General features: G+C 43.4%; 1 protein-coding gene across 1 annotated transcript in view; it reads right to left on the bottom strand.

Moving 5' to 3' along the window:
- GAS6 (growth arrest specific 6) overlaps positions 1 to 15,891 on the bottom strand; it is a 78,933-nt gene extending 63,042 nt beyond the window's left edge. Inside the window, exons 1-2 of the mRNA XM_030569122.1 lie at positions 15,771 to 15,891; positions 14,965 to 15,131 (exon numbers count right to left, since the gene is read on the bottom strand). Of these exons, the coding sequence (XP_030424982.1) occupies positions 14,965 to 15,131; positions 15,771 to 15,840 (237 nt within the window). The 5' untranslated portion in view covers positions 15,841 to 15,891. The remainder of the gene's footprint in view (positions 1 to 14,964; positions 15,132 to 15,770) is intronic.
- Positions 15,892 to 17,355: the final 1,464 nt, after the last annotated feature.

The following is a 17,355-nucleotide window of genomic DNA, read 5'->3' on the forward strand; positions in this document are numbered from 1 at the left end:
ATCTCACAATCCAGAAAGCCACCTCGCATCTATAGCATCAAAAGGCAACAATTTATTAGCTGATCCTTTTGTGGCCACTCCAGTGGCAAAACTAACCACATAATTACAGTCAATGTTAGTTTCCAGCTAGGACTCTAAAGAATGGAATTAACACTGACATATGTCACCCCTTTCCCCGGATTGTTTTACAGTAACTGTTAGAATAAAAAAAAAAAAAAAGATATGAGGCACGTGCTTTATTTACCCAAAATTATAACACAAACATCTTCCAGACCATAACACAACCTCACCAGTCAGCATAACTATCCCATCCGTCAATAATATCCCACTCCAATGAGGGGAAGGCAAGCACATTCCAGCCCTGCATGACGGAAACTATTACCTCCATCAGAGAATGGCCTCCATCAGTGCAGGCGTGAACAATTCCAACTCTGCGTGCTCCCATCAAAACAGACAAAATGTTAAGGCCTCTACTTGTGGCTCAATACATCTCATTTTGTCTGGATCCTACTTGTCAATCAACCTACTCTTGTACCTAGGGAAGCCTCAACTTCCAAGGATGGCTTTGCGTAACCTGCAGCATCCAGTGTTGCCTAGGTCATCTGTAAATAAGCAGTTTACAATGTGACGTGTGCCCTCACACTGATTCAGCACAGATCTCAGGTAGGAATGGAAAAATGAGGAGAGGAGAGGTCTCACATGATCCAAGTCCCCTCCAATGAAGTGGAAACTACAGCATAGGGCCAGTCTCTCCAGACAGGCTCTTGCTTGCCTTCTTCCATTGAGTTCCTTAGGTAAATCACAGTATATAAATAGCTCTTCTGAAAGCATAACCAAGACCTTGCCTACAAGAGGGAAATTTTCCCACTGCGGCTAAAACTAAGTCTGCAATATTGGGAGCCCTAGAGTAGATTGTCTATCAATTGCCTGTGTTTTGTTTTTATGTCATATCATGTAACCCTTATCAAAGACGGGTCTAATCAACACAGTGCTTACACACTGGTGGCAGCTGGTGAGAGTTCATCTACACTAGGGCTTCCAATGTTGTTAACACCAGCATGTCTACTAAACAGTGTTAGCAAAAGTGGGCTGTTCTATGAACATTTTCTCAATGTAGACAGGGACAACAGTCCTTCAAGCGAGACAACACCTGAATTTCTAATGTTCAAACAACAACAAAAAGCGGGGGAGGGGAGATCTTCTCAGGCCTTCTTTAGACTTCACAAACAAAGCATAAATGGACGTAAAAGCCAATTTACTTTTTCTTAGCAGCTCTGCTTTACTAGCCCAGCTTTTTTTTACCCTCAGGAAACAAAATGTAGTGCAACAAAACCTGCATCAGAACACTATGCTTTCCCTAGCAGAAGACAAGAACCATCTTATCGACCTTCATCAGGAGAGATACTCTGTAGATCTATGGAATCAGCACAATAACTTGTGATTAAATTCATTTGGTTTTTTGGTCTACTTGCAACATTTTACAATTAAGTGACAACCCCTGCACCATTTACTGTTATTCAAAACCTTACATGGATCTTGCTTCCACTTTCTCTTTATTGAGTAGGTTTTCATCTAGGATTCATAGATTCCAAAACCAAAAGGGACCATTGTGATAATCTAATCCGACTTCTTGTACAACACAGGCCCACAGAACTTCCCCAGAATAATTTCCGCAAAATATATTTTAGAAAAACTCCATATGGCATAGCATCCTGGTTTACAAATGTAATTTGCGCTTCCAAACTATGTGCTTGCATTTTTTTTGTTTTACACTTGCAAATGACTAGCCAGTGCAAATGTAAGTCATTATATCTAGCTACAAGTCCAACTGGCTGACTTTTGCCTGCAATGATACCAGTAATCATTTGTGTCAGCAAATTATTGCACACACTTTAAGGGTGTAAATTCAAACACTATAGCCCTAAAATTCCCAGGCATAAAGGGAAAAAGAAGGAGGTCTGCTTGAAGTCTAACAACATAATTAAACAGCACTGTGCTATAATTATAATTTCCAATCAAATATGTAAATTCAGCTTGAGCTAATACCTGTTGAGTGCACCAAGCCTTCTTTCTCATAAATGGCTTGTCAGCCCAGTCCATGGATTATGATCACAAAGGGCTCAGCCCTGGAAAGTGTTGAGCCTCTACAGCAGCTGTGGAGCCTTATTAAACTCCTATTAACTTCAGTAGGAGTTGAGGATATTCAGAAATTCGTGAGGTATTCTGCATATGCAGAATCAGGCTCATAAAATAGTTCACAGGCTTTTCTCTGTGTAATTTTGACCAAACAACACTTTACAGGACCTAGCAAGTCAGCTCAGCACCCAACTAGAGTTTCGATCCGTCTTCAGTACTGCCACAACACAAACTTGTACCTTCTTTGGGTGGTACTTGTGCAGTGTGGAATGAGCATGTAACAGGCACTGTGCCCAACTATCCCATAACACAAATAGTATGACTATCCCCAGGGCTGGTGCAACCACTAGGCGAACTAGGCAGTCGCCTGGGCAGCAAGTGGTTGGGGGCACCCAGGGCTGTCCTCAGGCACAGGCAGCTGGGTAGGGCACCTGAAAATTTGGGGGCACCACTGGGTCTTAGTGTCCACCCTACCAGTTTTCCTATCCCTGTTCTGTCCCTGCCTGCAGGCTCCGAGTCTTCCTGGGAAGGGAATCTAGTAGTTAAGAGGAAAAAAAAAGTCTCCAACCTGCCAGACTATTAGCACAACACTGACACTGTTAAAGAGCCATTTAAGGGGTAATGAAGACATTTTAACAGGCATTTGCCAGCCCCCAAGTATCTACTGTCAGTTCTGAATGTACTGGCAAAAACACAGTGGTGCATGACTAATATTTACTCAGAAACATGTCAGTCTAAAGGACCTTAGGTTTAAATTTGCTTTAAAAATATTTAATTAGTGAGTTGGTGAAGATTATAAAAATCACATCTCTAAAAAATCCTTGCACAGATTTTTAGATGCACAATCATCATCTTTAGCCTTAAATGCTTGGATCTTCAGACATGTTTTTTTAAATAAATTCTTCAAAAGACCAGCCTTATCTAAAATACACATTTTATTACTATAGTAAAAAAAAACCAAACAACAACAACAACAAAAAAAACTTACTTCCAAAGTCTTCCTATCCTTTCTGCCATCCACTTCTCGCTTCACCCCCTGCCCCCCTTTGAAGGAAGCAACAGCCCTTTACTTCCAAATAGCCGGACAAAGAGTTTCCCTTTCTTTACTTCTGACTATCTGATGAACTAGTTTAAACAAAATCAATACCTTAGTAAGATATAAAATCCTTTGTTATGCCTAAAATCTTTGGAAACATTTTTTAAAGTTGGTGAAAATTTCATAAACATGTCTATTGTTCTGGAGATCTCACACAGTAAATTATTGTTCCCTTTTTCTAAAAGCAGTGAACATTGTTATGAACACACTAAACCTCTGTGACTGATTAATTTAAAATATGTCTGTTTCAGTTAGTTAAATATGCAGTAATCTGGAATGATTACTTTACGAAGGCATAAGAGTACATTAAAATATAAAATCAGCTTAGAAATACTAATTAAGAAAATGTACAACAGAGAAGAGATGCATCATGTATTCCACAATATTTAATGTTGTATTCAGCAAGACAGTTGACTCACCCTTACTACAAAGTTTTTGCAAATAAAATGTCTGAAACTTCAGGGCACATCAAAAAACCTGTGACTGAAGTTTCTTATTCCCAAGTTTAGTGTTTTTAATTAGGGTACCTTCTACATGTCCATTTTGCGTGAGGGAGAGGGTACAGGGGTCTCTGCGGGAACTGTGACTCTCCACCACCATGAGGCGGGCCAGGCGTCTTGTTATTCTTTCTGCCTTGTCCCTCCGCCTCTGCCCCCGCCCCCGCCCTGCAGCAAGTTCAGGCTGCCCGTTGGGCATAGGGGCACCAGTTTAATAATACTGCATAGGGCCCTATAAATCTTAAAGACAGCCCTGGGGGAGCCAAAAAAGCGGTGCCCTGGCTCAGCAGGGAGGAGCCACCTTTCAGAGGCACCGGAGAGCCAGAGCATTGGCTTGCTGGGGCGGTGAGCCCTAGCCATGGAGGAGTCGATGCGGCACAGGAGGGTGGGAGCCCTGCAAAGGCAGTGGTGCTGCTAGCAGGGAGCAGCCGTGCCCCCCATCCCTCCTGCACAGGCTGTGGCCTGGCTTCCCCCCGGGGGGCTCCTGCAGGCTGCAGCAGATGCATGCGGGCAGAAGCCCCCGTGCGCCCCCCAGCTCATCCCTCGCCACACTCAGGCTCTGCGGCTCCTGGGCATGTGAGCTGCCACCAGGGCACAGGGCCCTGAGCCTGCTCTGGGAGGGGCAGCGGCGGCAGCAGCTCACACTCCCGGGAGCCACAGAGCCCGAGCATGGCGAGGGGGGAGCCGGGGGGGTTCAGGGGGGCCTCTGCCTGCATGTATCTGCTGCAGGAGCCCCCAGAAGGCAGCTCCTCCCTGCCGAGTTGCTGCAAAGCGGCACAAGCCTGGCAAAGCCAGTGAGTGGACTCTGGGCAGGGGCCACCAGGGTGGGGTGGAGAGGGCTCAAAGGGGGTGGGAGGCTGTGCACCCTCCAGGGGAGTTCAGAGGGCAGGGAACCTGGTCTGGGGAGCAGCCTCTGGGCATGTCTGGGCCCTGGGGTCTATAAAGGCTCGTTGGGATTTGCCCCTCAATGAACCAATGTTACCGCAGGAGGGGGGCGCGTGCAAGGTGGAAGTTTCGCCTAGGGCACAAAATATCCGTGCAGCAGCCCTGACTGTCCCTTCCACTGAGTTGCTGATTTTGCCCAATAAACCACTAACCTTTACTATAACATACATTTAAGAAAAGATTTCTAGCACCAGCAGTTGTGTTTCTATTCTAAGGGAATACAAGGTGTCGTTATAGAACCAGAGAAACTGGAAGACAAAAAGTTTAAAACATCTTTTCTTTCATTGAGACACAGGACTGTTTCCAAACAGCATACTCTTGAGCACCAGTCAAGGATTTTTGTGGTCAAAAATTAAAAATAAAACCATAAAACCAAGTTTGCATGAATTAAAGAAAATAATATCAAGACAGTAACAAATGGAAAGAAAAGAAACCGCCACATAGCTCATTGTTGAACAGAAGGCAAACAGCAAATAATGAGGATTTCTACTGGCAGTCTGAGACCATTCTTGATTGGGAAATAATTATTTGAAATGGATTAGAATGAGCCTCCTGTTCAAATGCTAGGATATTTGTTAATGATTTTGGATTGCAGTCTGTCTCCACTGGGTTGGTTATAAACTATGTTAATCTAGTCCAGTTTTTAAATTACTCATGCCATAAGGATTCCTCTATCACTTCTATGGGGAGTCAACCTATCTTCCACTGGTACCATATTTTTCCTCAGCTATAATAACCTGCAATTTTAAAAGGATGAACTTAATTTGTTCTTCAGTCTCTATTTACCTAACCTCTTTACAAATCATCCCTAATACCGCGTTGCATCCTCTTTAGTTGCAACACATCCCAATGTGTATTATTTGTAAATTTAACTAATCTATTGTTTATCCCTCTTTGGATCATTAATAATGACATTAAAAAAACCTGGACATAACTATCCCTGGTGTAATCAAAAAGGACATCTCCCCTCAACTTGATACATTACCATTTATCAGCAGCAAAGAATCCTGTGGCACCTTATAGATTAACAGACGTTTTAGAGCATGAGCTTTCAAGGGTGAATACCCACTTCGTCAGATGCATGTAGTGGAAATTTCCAGGAGTAGGTATATATATGCAAGCAAGCTAGAGATCATGAGGTTAGTTCAATCAGGGAGGATGAGGCCCTGTTCTAGCAGTTGAGGTGTGAAAACCAAGGGAGAAAACCAAGGGAGGAGAAACTGGTTTTGTAGTTGGCAAGCCATTCACAGTCTTTGTTTAATCCTGAGCTGATGGTGTCAAACGGTGGTGTCACCCCTCTGATACTTGATTACCATTTATCGTTACTCTTTGGGATCATTCAGTCATACTTCAAACAGAATGACTAGGCACATATCCCATCCATTCTGAATTAAATGTTCAAGTCAGGCCTCAGAGAACACTGTATTACGTCTTTTACTGAAGTACAGATACATTACACTACATCTATCACATTCCCTTAGTCTATTGATTTTATTCCACTGTTGTATACAGTGTTGTTGTAGCTGTGTGGGTCCCAAAATATTTGAACGATAAGGAAGGTGAGTTAATATCTTTTATTGTTTTGCTCTTATTTCAATTATTTACACATAGGGTTTTTTAATTTAAAACTTCATTACCGCAGAACCTGAGCACTTCACCACATGAATAGACTCAGGCTGCGTCTACACTACAGGCCTTACAGCGGCACAGCTGTACCACCGCAGCGGCACTGCTGTAAGGTCTCCCACGTAGCCGCTCTTTGCCAACAGGAGAGCGCTCTCCTGTTGGCATCATTAAACCACCCCCAACAAGTGGCTGTAGCTATGCCAGCAGAAACGCGTCTCCCACTGACATAGCAGTACCGGTGCGTCTGTTGGTGAAACTTGTGTCAGTTAAGGGTGCGTTTTTCACACCCTAACCAACAAAAGTTTTACCAACAGAAGTACTAATGTAGACATACCCTTAGTCTCAGAGCAGACAGACAACTGAGGAATAGGAAAGTTCAGCAACATGCCCAAGATCACACTGGAAGTCTGTAGTGGAGCCAAAAATTAAACCTAGATCTCCTGGGTCCCAGTCCAGCCTCTCAATGACAAAGCCATCCTTCCTTCCCCATTCAATGCTGATGAACTGTTCTGGAATTCACTGGAACACTCTTCCAGGAGTAAATCTGATGCTTGCTGTCCTGAAAAGCACCACCATCAGGTGTCATTCAGAACAATGATGGTCAGCCCAGTTGCAGTCTCTCATTCATTTCTCCCTCCTTCTCCTCAGCTAGGTTCCCTTTGTCCTACACTGGCAGGCAGCACAAGGCGCCTTAGTGTAGGCAGGACACCAAGGCTTGCTCTTTTTCCTCAGCTTCACAAGCCTCTCCCTCTTTGGGTTTCACTGTTTATAATCAAGGAAACAGAAAAAAGGAACCTCACTAACAGGGATGTTGCTGAAGCAGAGCGCCTAGGAAATAGACTGCCACAGTAAAACAGCCATGAAGGGAGCAGACAGGGAGGAGGAGAGATCTGTTCAATAACTTCCACCAGATATGAAAGAAAAAGAGTGATTTAAGGAGATGATGAATCCTGGTTTCAAGTGGCTTGGAATATTGTCACTTAATATTTGTTCAATTATCTTACTAGGGTTTGAAGCTGGGTGTGTTGGATGATAGTTACCAGGATTACATTTTTCCATTTTAAAGGAGAACAGTATCACATTTTCTGGTTTCCTTCCAATCCTCTGGTGCTTCACAGGTTCTTCATAACTATTTAAAAGTAACTGTCAATGGTTCATTAAGTTCATTTAAGACCCTGGAAAGCACAAACTGTAACTGCCAATTTGTACATATTCAATGTTTCCAACGTAATCCTTTACCTGATTTTCATCAACAGATGTACTAAGTGTCTGCTTTAATTCCCAAGAGTCCAATTCCTCTTTTCTTTATTTAAAAAGAAAGCTGTTCTGCCATTTTAGAATCATAATTGATTTTGTTTCCCCTGACTTCTTAATGGGCCTGTTTTCTCTCTGGTATTTATTCCCTACTCTCCCCTCCACCCCACAATATAGTTATAAAAGTTCATTGTATCCTTAGAATTTTTTGGCTCACACTATCACACTAACTCATTCTGATTTTCCTGTGCTTCTTCCTTTGCTCCAACCCTATATAATCCCACTCCCTCACAATTCTCCATTTTAAGTTTCCTTCTTCCATCAAATATTTGAACAGTCTCTCATAACCCCATATTAGCCGCTTCTAGTTTCTCATGTTTTTCCTCACAGAGGAACTGTGGTCCTTTGTGTGTTAGTTATGATGTGTTTCAGGATTCCCAGCTTTCTTCCACACTTGCTAAAGTGGACACAGCTCAAACAGGCACAACTCCAGTAGAGTCAGTGACAAATTTGGCTCATCTCTTCCAGTACAGTTTCCTGCTGCACTGGGTTCACAACATTTCTTAATTTCCCCAAAATTTCCTTTCTTGAAATCTATATATCTTCTACAGTTGTGTCTGGGATTCCCCTCTGTACTATACTTAGCTTAGGTCATTAGAACAAAACTCTTCTCTAATTCTCACTCTCTTGGATACGTTTAGCATTAGCATAAACAAATACCACTCTAATGACTAACTGAGCTGGCCCCTTTTATGCCAGCAGTAAATTTGGCCCTTCATTTACAATATAGCAAAATACTTTAAGAATACAAAATGTTAAAAAAAGATTTTGCCTTGATTGAGATAATATTCTGTAAAGGGATGAGGACTTCTAGGCTGAAAGATAATATAAATATTATTCATGTCTAGACTACATATATCCACTAACAGAACCTGAAGACATTTTACACCTCTCAGCTCCCCTTCCCTCATTACATTTCTTCTTACTTTTCTAACGTGATATTAATATTTAGATATCTATATTTACATTGCTATTATCGGAAGTGTGACCTAAATATTTCTACTGCCAACATCCTTCCTAGAAGAGGGGAGTAAAGTTTCAGAAACTGTAGTCTATGTTTGTAACTTAACTGTGTTGTATTGTACACATCATGTGATGGGACAACAACAAACATTCATACTTAACAAGACCACTCAATTGAACTATACAGCTGACCTTTACTATACACAGGCCATTGCTCCTGCTTCATAAATACAAATTCTTGGTAAGCTCAGCTGAACACAAAGAATGAGGAGGGTTTTTTAAAAATATGATGAGGCACTCACTGTGATTCATACCTTTCCTAGAAGAGTTAAATTGTCTACGTCCTTGCAAGCCTTCATGTGTCCACTCTATAGATAAATTCATAACTGAAACCATGCTCAGTTTCAGTCTGTCTGGTACTATATCTAGTGCTCTCTGATGCCAGACATCTATCCTGAAGGCAGAAATTTAGAACAACAATGCCAAACTTGCATCCATGTCAAAAAATTCTGCATGGAGAAAAAAAAATCAGAAGACAAAAGACAACTCGTGCTTTCTTTATCTCAGATACCATTTTTTGTTTTCAATCACTAGAAGTAACCATTAGGCAATCAGTGGATTATGCTACATACCTTGAGTAACTATACCAGTTCTCTTGTCTACATCTCTGCCAAAACAAAAGTGTCAAAGGCTGCAAAGCTGTGAACCCTTTGATACGTATGGATAAGTCCAACTGTGTATCTTGGGAAGTCAGTTGCCCACCCTGCACACAAATGAATATTAACTGGTTTTCCATGTTACATTAAATGTGCACAATAAACACAGAGGGCTAGATCCTTAGCTGGTGTAAACTGACATAGCTCCATTGATTTCAACAGAGTTGAAGTAATTTACCCCAACTGAGGATCTGGCCAGAATCCTTAAAAGATCTACTGCAGGGGTTGGCAACCTCTGGCACGCGGCTCGTCAGCGTAAGCACCTTGGCGGGCTGGGCCAGTTTGTTTACCTGCCGCATCCGCAGATTCGGCTGATCGCGGCTCCCACTGGCTACGGTTCACTGGTCCTGGCCAATGGGGGCTGCGGGGAGCAGCGGTCAGCACATCCCTTGGCCCGCGCCACTTCCCGCAGCTCCCATTGGCCTGGAGCGGCGAACCACAGCCAGTGGGAGCCGCGATCGGCCAAACCTGCAGATGCAGCAGGTAAACAAACTGGCCCGGCCTGCCAGGGTGCTTACCCTGGCACGCCACATACCAGAGGTTGCTGACCCCGATCTACTATAATGAAATTTCAAATGTCTACAGCAAAAATACTAGTAATTTCTTGGTAGTAACAACTGAAAACAAATGACTATTGTGACAAATAGCTGCTGTGGCAGCTCAGTAGCAGCAACAACTGACGAAAACAAGAGACTGCATCCTAATCCCCCTCATCCCAAGCTGACCTATCACACTTTTTAAAAAGTGAAATTCATGCTCACTAAAAAATTGCTAGTTATTTTCCCTTGCACCCTTCATTCTACTCATACAATTGTAGAAATTCCATTTTAGGAATAGGTCAGCCAAATTCCAGACCAGTTTGTCAGCAAGCTAATAGTAGCTGATGGAATACTACAGGCAAATATTTGTGTATTACTGCCTTTCCTAAAGGCCCTCATCAACATGTTAACTAAGATAACAGTCTTATCTCTGCATCCAAGATATTTTGCAACTTCAATCTTAATCACACCTAGCTCATTTATTTAAAATGTTACACTAGAAAGCAATCCTCCTCCATTAACATGCTCCCTTTCTTAGTCTTCTCCATCAATATTATCTGTTGAAATTCTCTCTGATTATTTTACTTGCCTCTTTTACCTGCCAAAAGATTTCAGCCTATCCAGGAGTTCTGCAGCAATATATAAAGATGCTGCAATAGGCTTCATTGAAAAGGTAGGCTGCAAGACCACGCCAACGTAGCATGTATTTGTTTTTACCATTTATAGTCATACAGATACTACAACCTTGTTTTCTTTTAAGGGTAGGAAAAATTTTCAGACTAGAAATGTAACAAATGATCTTCCCTCCTCCAGTCTGGGACTAGTCAATATTCTCCCTAATATAAAACAACCACTTATTTGCAAGCTTTTTATTTAACCCTACCTGGTATAATATGACTAGCAGCTGATTCAAGTAATCACAAATGTAGCAACACCACCATTCAGGTTTAAGAGAGTTTACGTCTTTGCTAACATCTGTTTGCAGGTGTGTTTCCGAAGAGTTGGTCAATAAAACAATGTGTGCAAGACACCAAAATGACAACCACGTAGTCATCCTACCTACTGTAGGTGCAAGTCAAAATGTTTCATTTCTGTTTACTGGGTCAATAGAGCTATCTTTCCACAAGATAAAAATCCAAAATTGGCTCTGGAGCAAACTTTATAGGATTAGCAGGAAATCTAGGCTTTTTACTTGACCAGCTTAGCACATACTGAAGTACAACTTGCCTTGTCTTGACTAGAGGTTTTTGAAGGCATTAAACTGAACTAGCTAATATGATTTCATATCATTTCTTTAAATCTAAGAGTTTGTCTACATAAGTAGAAAGCCTGCAGTAGCTAGCTATTCTGCACCAACTCCCCCTGCAGTCTCTATTCCCGCATGCTAAGAGTGCCTCTGTGCGCATAAGCTTACACTTTGGAAATGAATTAAACTCAACTGCCCAAGGTTTAGTGTGCAATAAGAATGTTCACAAGGGGAGTTAAAGCATACTAGCTACTCTGCACTAAATTCACACCCTTGTTTACTATGTTCTAGCTACCTTGTGTAGACAAGCCCTTAGTTTAGACTAAATCTTAGACTGTGTCTACACTACAAAATTAAGATGATCTAATTTATATCAGCATACAGTCACTGCAGTAATTACATCGCTTGGGCGCATCTGCATTTTGCTCCTTTGTCTCAGCAGTGCCTCCCCTCATCAAGAGTGCTTGCATCGATTGTACTGTCAGTGTGGGGCATTGAAAGCCGGTAATAGTCAACATAAGCAACGTGGTGACTATACTGACACCGTGTCAACCTAACTACATCGACCTTGACTCTACACCACTCATAGAAGTGGAGTTATTAAGTCGGCATAGCGGGGCAGTTACGTCTGCAGGAGCAAAATGTAAGTGTAAACACTTCTATAGTTAGGTCAATGTAAGCTATCTTGCGTTGACCCAACTCTGTAGTGTAGACCAGACCTTAGGCTCCAAAAAGTGTAATGAGAAGCAGTTATTCATGTGACTATGCCCATGCTCTTCTAGCGCTTTAAAGATAATGATCAGGAGCTTGGAGTAGATCTGGGGCTAGATAAGCCCCAGTGCATAGATCAGAGTGTTGGAATGATGTAGTCCACAATTTATAGATGTCTGTTGAACCAGTTACACTTACTGGTTAGCCTTCAGGATCAGCCGTAGAATACACTACAGTAGTCTCTTCTTGATATGACCAAAGCATAGATCACTGTGATTCGGCCCACATCCAAGAAATATTGATGCAATCTCCAGCCATCCTGAACAACTTGAGGACAGACTTCCTCTGCTAAGAGGTGAGGTCACAGCTAGTGCTATTACTCAAACTGCAATCTAACTTCATTTCCGTCTTTCCCGAACTGAGTCTGAGCCAGCTGTTTCTCATAGGTCCCTGATTCTCTCTGTCAACAAGGTAAGACTCATAGACTCATAGGTCAGAAGGGACCAATCTGTTCATCTAGTCTGACCTCCTGCACAATGCAGGCCACAGAACCCCACCCATCCAATTTTATAACAACCCCTATCCCAGGACCGAGTTATTGAAATCCTCAAAATTGGTTTGAAGACCTCAAGCTGCAGAGAAACCACCAGCAAGCGACCCGTGCCCCACGCTGCAGGGGAAGGCGAAAAACCTCCAGGCCCCCTGCCAAGCCGCCCTGGAGGAAAATTCCTTCCCGACCCCAAATATTATCTGTGTATTAATAGCATCACAGATCACAGCATCTAGCAAATCCCCTCAGTTGTCTCATATAAAAGTAAAGAAGGAGAGTGGACAAGATTAAGCCATGTGCGGTTCTACAGATGAGAACACTAAATGATGAGGAACAACTGGCCATCAAAATCTCCTAGGCTCTGTCAAAGAAGTAATAGTGTTCCCTGAATGGGACTTCATCCATCCCTGCTACTTTATGATTAATAGCACTGTAGGCTGCCAATAGATGTAGTAATAATAGCATAGGTATTTTACCTCTGTCCATAATCCTTAGCTGACTGTCCAGCAGCACAAATGCTGTCTCCACGCCACATATTGATCTGCAACTAGACTGGAAGGGGTGTAAGATTTGTCTCAGGCAAAAACCACATGTGCAAATTCCTAACAAATTCAGCATTCTAGGTGGGCTGGTGGCTGTCTCAGGAGAGGACCTACAGAGCTTGGGGCATTTTAACACACAACATTTTGGGTGCATGTAGAATATGCAAGTGGATACAAATATTAGAGGCCTGTAACCTTGACAATATTCCCTTATAAGTCCTCCCCCCCAAAAAAAAATTAGGAAGAGACCAAACAGCTGCAATAAAATAAAATAAAATCCAAAAATATAAAACAAAGCATTATCAACTGCAAAAATGTATGTTATTCAAAAAGGTACTTAAATAACATGGCTAGGTCTCAGGGAATTTATTTATAGCTACAGAAAAGATGTAAAACCCAAATGACTTCATTGTCTTCATAATAGGAATAAAGCTTTATAATTTTCAAAAGTGTGAAATAACTGCCAGTATTATTCTTCATAATCATTATATATGTTTACAGCAGCCTACTCTTCCAGTGAAGAAGTCTGTGAGTACGCCATACACTTGCTCACCCTCGCCAATTTCTTGGCTAAAATCCAATAAATAGAAGTGGTGACCTCCGATTAACTTTATTTACCGAAGGCCAAAGTTCACATTTTGGATATATTTTTGCTGTATAACTACACTGAATGAGTGCAAGATTCTACTAAAACATTTTAGCTCAATGGGAATATGGAAAATAATTGTGTCAGCCAGTCTGATACCCCATTATAAGTGTTTATATTGCATTCAATCTATGTATTTTACAGAGCACCAAACAGTATTGTATCTAGGTACAAACGTATCCACGCAGGCAAGAGTGTAACAGACACTTAGTGGACCTAACTAAACAGGAGTTTGATCTTAAACTCTGAACTGCAGATAGAAGAAAAACCAGTATTAGAATCTGTTGCAAATTGAGGTCCTTTTTACTTTTGCTTTGTAACTATCCATTGCACTGTGATGTAGGGCATTCAGTGCACTGTTAGCCTATTAAAGTATACATGTCAAGACATGTTTTCATTTAAATATAAAATATTAAGTCAAGAAGAAAAGCCAAGTCCTGCCCCATCTCCCCGCCCAGAACCCTGAACTACGTATCTCCGCCCACTCAAAAAGCATCAAACCATTAACATGAACACATTGTGCAATATTAAGCCTCATCTCTCCAAGAAATTCACTCCCCACCACCAAACTAATCCCTGATAATCCATGAAAGGGGGCAGCCTATTCAAAACAGCACACCCAGAAGGTGCAAGCTAACTGGAAAAAAAAAGAAGCAAACTTCAGTAAAACAAGACAACAATAACCATACAAAGTGCCACAGAAACAGAATACTCAAGATTCGTGAGGACTTTACATTGTTTTTGTAGGCTGTGACTGAGTGTGAAGCTAGATGATGTGCAGATTTATAGCATTTTTAATAACATGGCATTGCTGTAAAAGTCATTGTTTCTGGCCTCCACTTTCTTATTTAGAACAATCCCAATCTTAAACCACAAACTCAAAATACTCACTAAAAAAGGCTTGAAAGTTTTTAAAAAAGTATTTATGATGTATTTCTTCGTGAAATTTCTTTGATGACATTGTTTTGGGACACAGCTAAAATGATTTTAAATGCCTGGGGTTTCAAGGCATGGGGGGTAGGAGGGGGAAGAGGGAGACAAAGGTGTCCAGACAAAAATGCTGTAACACTGTCTGTCACCTTGATGCAATGCCCTTGACTTGCTGGAGTTACATCAAGGTGAATTTAGCCCTTTAAGTCTGAACTCAGAATAGTGATATTTTAAATAGGAATCTCATGTAAAATTATATCAGCCCAGTAAATGTATCCAGATTTTTTTAAAACTATACTTGCTTGGCCTGACAACACTCACACAACCCTACTGAGGGAAGCGCTGGTTATGCTGTGGTTTCAGTTATTTATCTAATGGTTCGCCTCCTCCCCCAAACAACTTCCCCAGCTGTGCAGACAGCTGGCGCCCTCATTCCAACTGTTGCCGGAGAGCGAGAGACTGTCAGCAAAACCCTAATATATCAGCAGCTCCGCTCATCACTCTTACCGTCTCAGGGTCGTTTTCAAACACTTCCCTGGCTTCTTCCTTGTTGCACAGCTCCTCTACGCACTCCCGCTCCAGGTGGCCTTGCTTGGTCTCCTCGAAGATCTGGTAGGCTCGGCGCTGCCTCTGCCGCAAGAACTGGGCAGCCTCCGGGGCGCTCAGCAGCACGGCTGCGGCCGCAGACAAACACCGGGCAGGGGGAAAGCAGTGATAAATACAGGACTCAAACCCAACCCGCCGGCTGGGCACCGCACAGGGCAGGAGCACGATGCCACGAGCGGGCACCCCTCACAGAGGCGAGCCCGCGTCACAGCAGTCCGGCCCCGCTCCAGACACCTTGCGACACGCACCCCCTGCTGCACAGACACCAAAGTCACTCCGCACAAAGCACCGCCACTAGCACGTCCTCTCCCGCAGCGCCTGCCCGCACGAGACACAATCATGCACCTCCCTCCCCAAACGCCGAGCAGACGCGGCACTGCACCACCCGCCCCCGCGTGCGATGCCCCAGGGGTGCGCTCACACCCTGCCTGCCCCTAGACCCACGCCACACGCGTGCACCCAGCTATGCCCCCACTACTCCTGCCCAAGCAACAATGCCAGTGTCCGTCCTCCCCCCATCATCCCCTCCCCCGTCCTGCCAAACGCTCGCCGGGTGCCCTTGGGAGAAAAGGGGGGAGCTGCTGCTGCTGCTTTCCTCCGCACACCGTCGCAGAGGCTGGGCTGGTGCATTGCTGCCGGGGAGGGGGGTCCCGGCGAGGGGCGCTGTTCTCCCCCCTGGGCTGGGCGGCGGCCCCGGAGGCACTCACTGGGCGAGGAGTCCGTAGCCAGCAGGACTAGCAGGAGGGTAGCCCCGAGGGCGGCCGCGGGCTGCGCCATGCTGCGGCAGTGCCGGGCTGGAGGAGCGGAGCGGAGCGGTCCGGCGCGAGCGGGGAGAGCGCGGCTACTATGGGAGCGAGGCGAGCGCGCGCGCGTGCAGGCTGCAGCAGAGCCCGGCAGGGGAGTCGCTCGCGCTCCTCTCGCCCAATCATTTGGACGGGCCGGGCCGCGCGGACACACCTATCGCCTCTGGAGGGCGGCTGCATGGAGATGAGCTGCACACAGGGACAGTGCAGCGGGGACTGAACTGCTGGGGCCCTCAGGTGCCTAACGCAGCCCAGTGCTTACCCCCTTTAAAAACAGCCCCGGCCATAGCGCATTCATGCGTTGTGCAAGGGCTGCCCCTTTGCAGCTCAGGTGTGGCTCTCGCTCAACTCGCCGCCTTGGTTTGCATTCGCCCCCGTAGTACCTGAACCCTGGAAATCTACGGCCCCGGTTCTGCAAACAGCTTTATGCACCACCTCAGCCATCCCATTGAACGCAGCTGCTCGCAGGATTAAGGCTCAGCTTTGAGGATTTACTGCAGTGGGACTAGTTTTGTGCATAAATCAAGCACGTGTGTAAATATGTGTAGGATTGAGATTTAGGTGATTTAGAAGAGCTAAGTGAGCAACGTGTTGTTCAAATACCTGAAAGAAAGATATACTGATAAGCTTAAAGTTTACCCCAGAAGTTGGGTGGGGAGGAGTTCCTCCCTGGAATCAGATTTAATGTAAATTGATTACAACTATTAGTGGGAATAAAGCGAATTAGAGGTCAAACCAAACCCACTTTTAGTTGAAATAGGGTGCTTAGATTATTTTCCCCCTATATACTTTTCTTCACAAATGAAGGTTCCACTTTTCAGTTTTAAATTTTCAGCTAATGGCCTCCAAGGGGGAAACTTGGAGATTACTTCGATGTTGATTTAACCAAAATGGTGTATTCCCATATCTGCCAATCACTTATGACTCATCAGCAGTTACACTCACAGGTGGCATAGTGATGCTGTAAATGCTTCAAAATACCTCCAGTTTTCAGGCTTATGTAAATAGGCAGAAACATTTTGCCAAACTTGTTGATCAATACGTTTTAATATTTTAAATACAATAAGATATTTGAATATGTATATACTTTCCTACCCAGATCACAGTAGCAGTTAAAACATGAAATTAGTTCTAAGGACATGAAAAAGGATAGAAAAGTAATGCATAAAATATTAAAATTACACTATATGGAACAAGATATTCTGCCAGTGTGTCCATTTTTTTATGCCCTGATTGACTTTAAAGATGTTCTATAGGGGCACAGAAGCCTTCAGTAGTATGTATGAGCTTGTAGGTCACTGCATGTTAAGAGATATATAGCAGAGAAGACAAAGGTGCTGAGAAAGGCAACACAGATGGCTAGGAATATGGTTGTCCTTGATAAGAGACTACACAATTTAGTATTATTTAGACTGGTAAGGAAAAGACTTAGCTTACTCAAATCCCCTCTATTCAATCTTCTGAAAAGTATTGGTCAGTCACTCTTCTT

This window comes from Gopherus evgoodei, chromosome 1 (assembly GCF_007399415.2).
Source record: "Gopherus evgoodei ecotype Sinaloan lineage chromosome 1, rGopEvg1_v1.p, whole genome shotgun sequence".
Lineage (NCBI taxonomy): Eukaryota > Metazoa > Chordata > Testudines > Testudinidae > Gopherus > Gopherus evgoodei.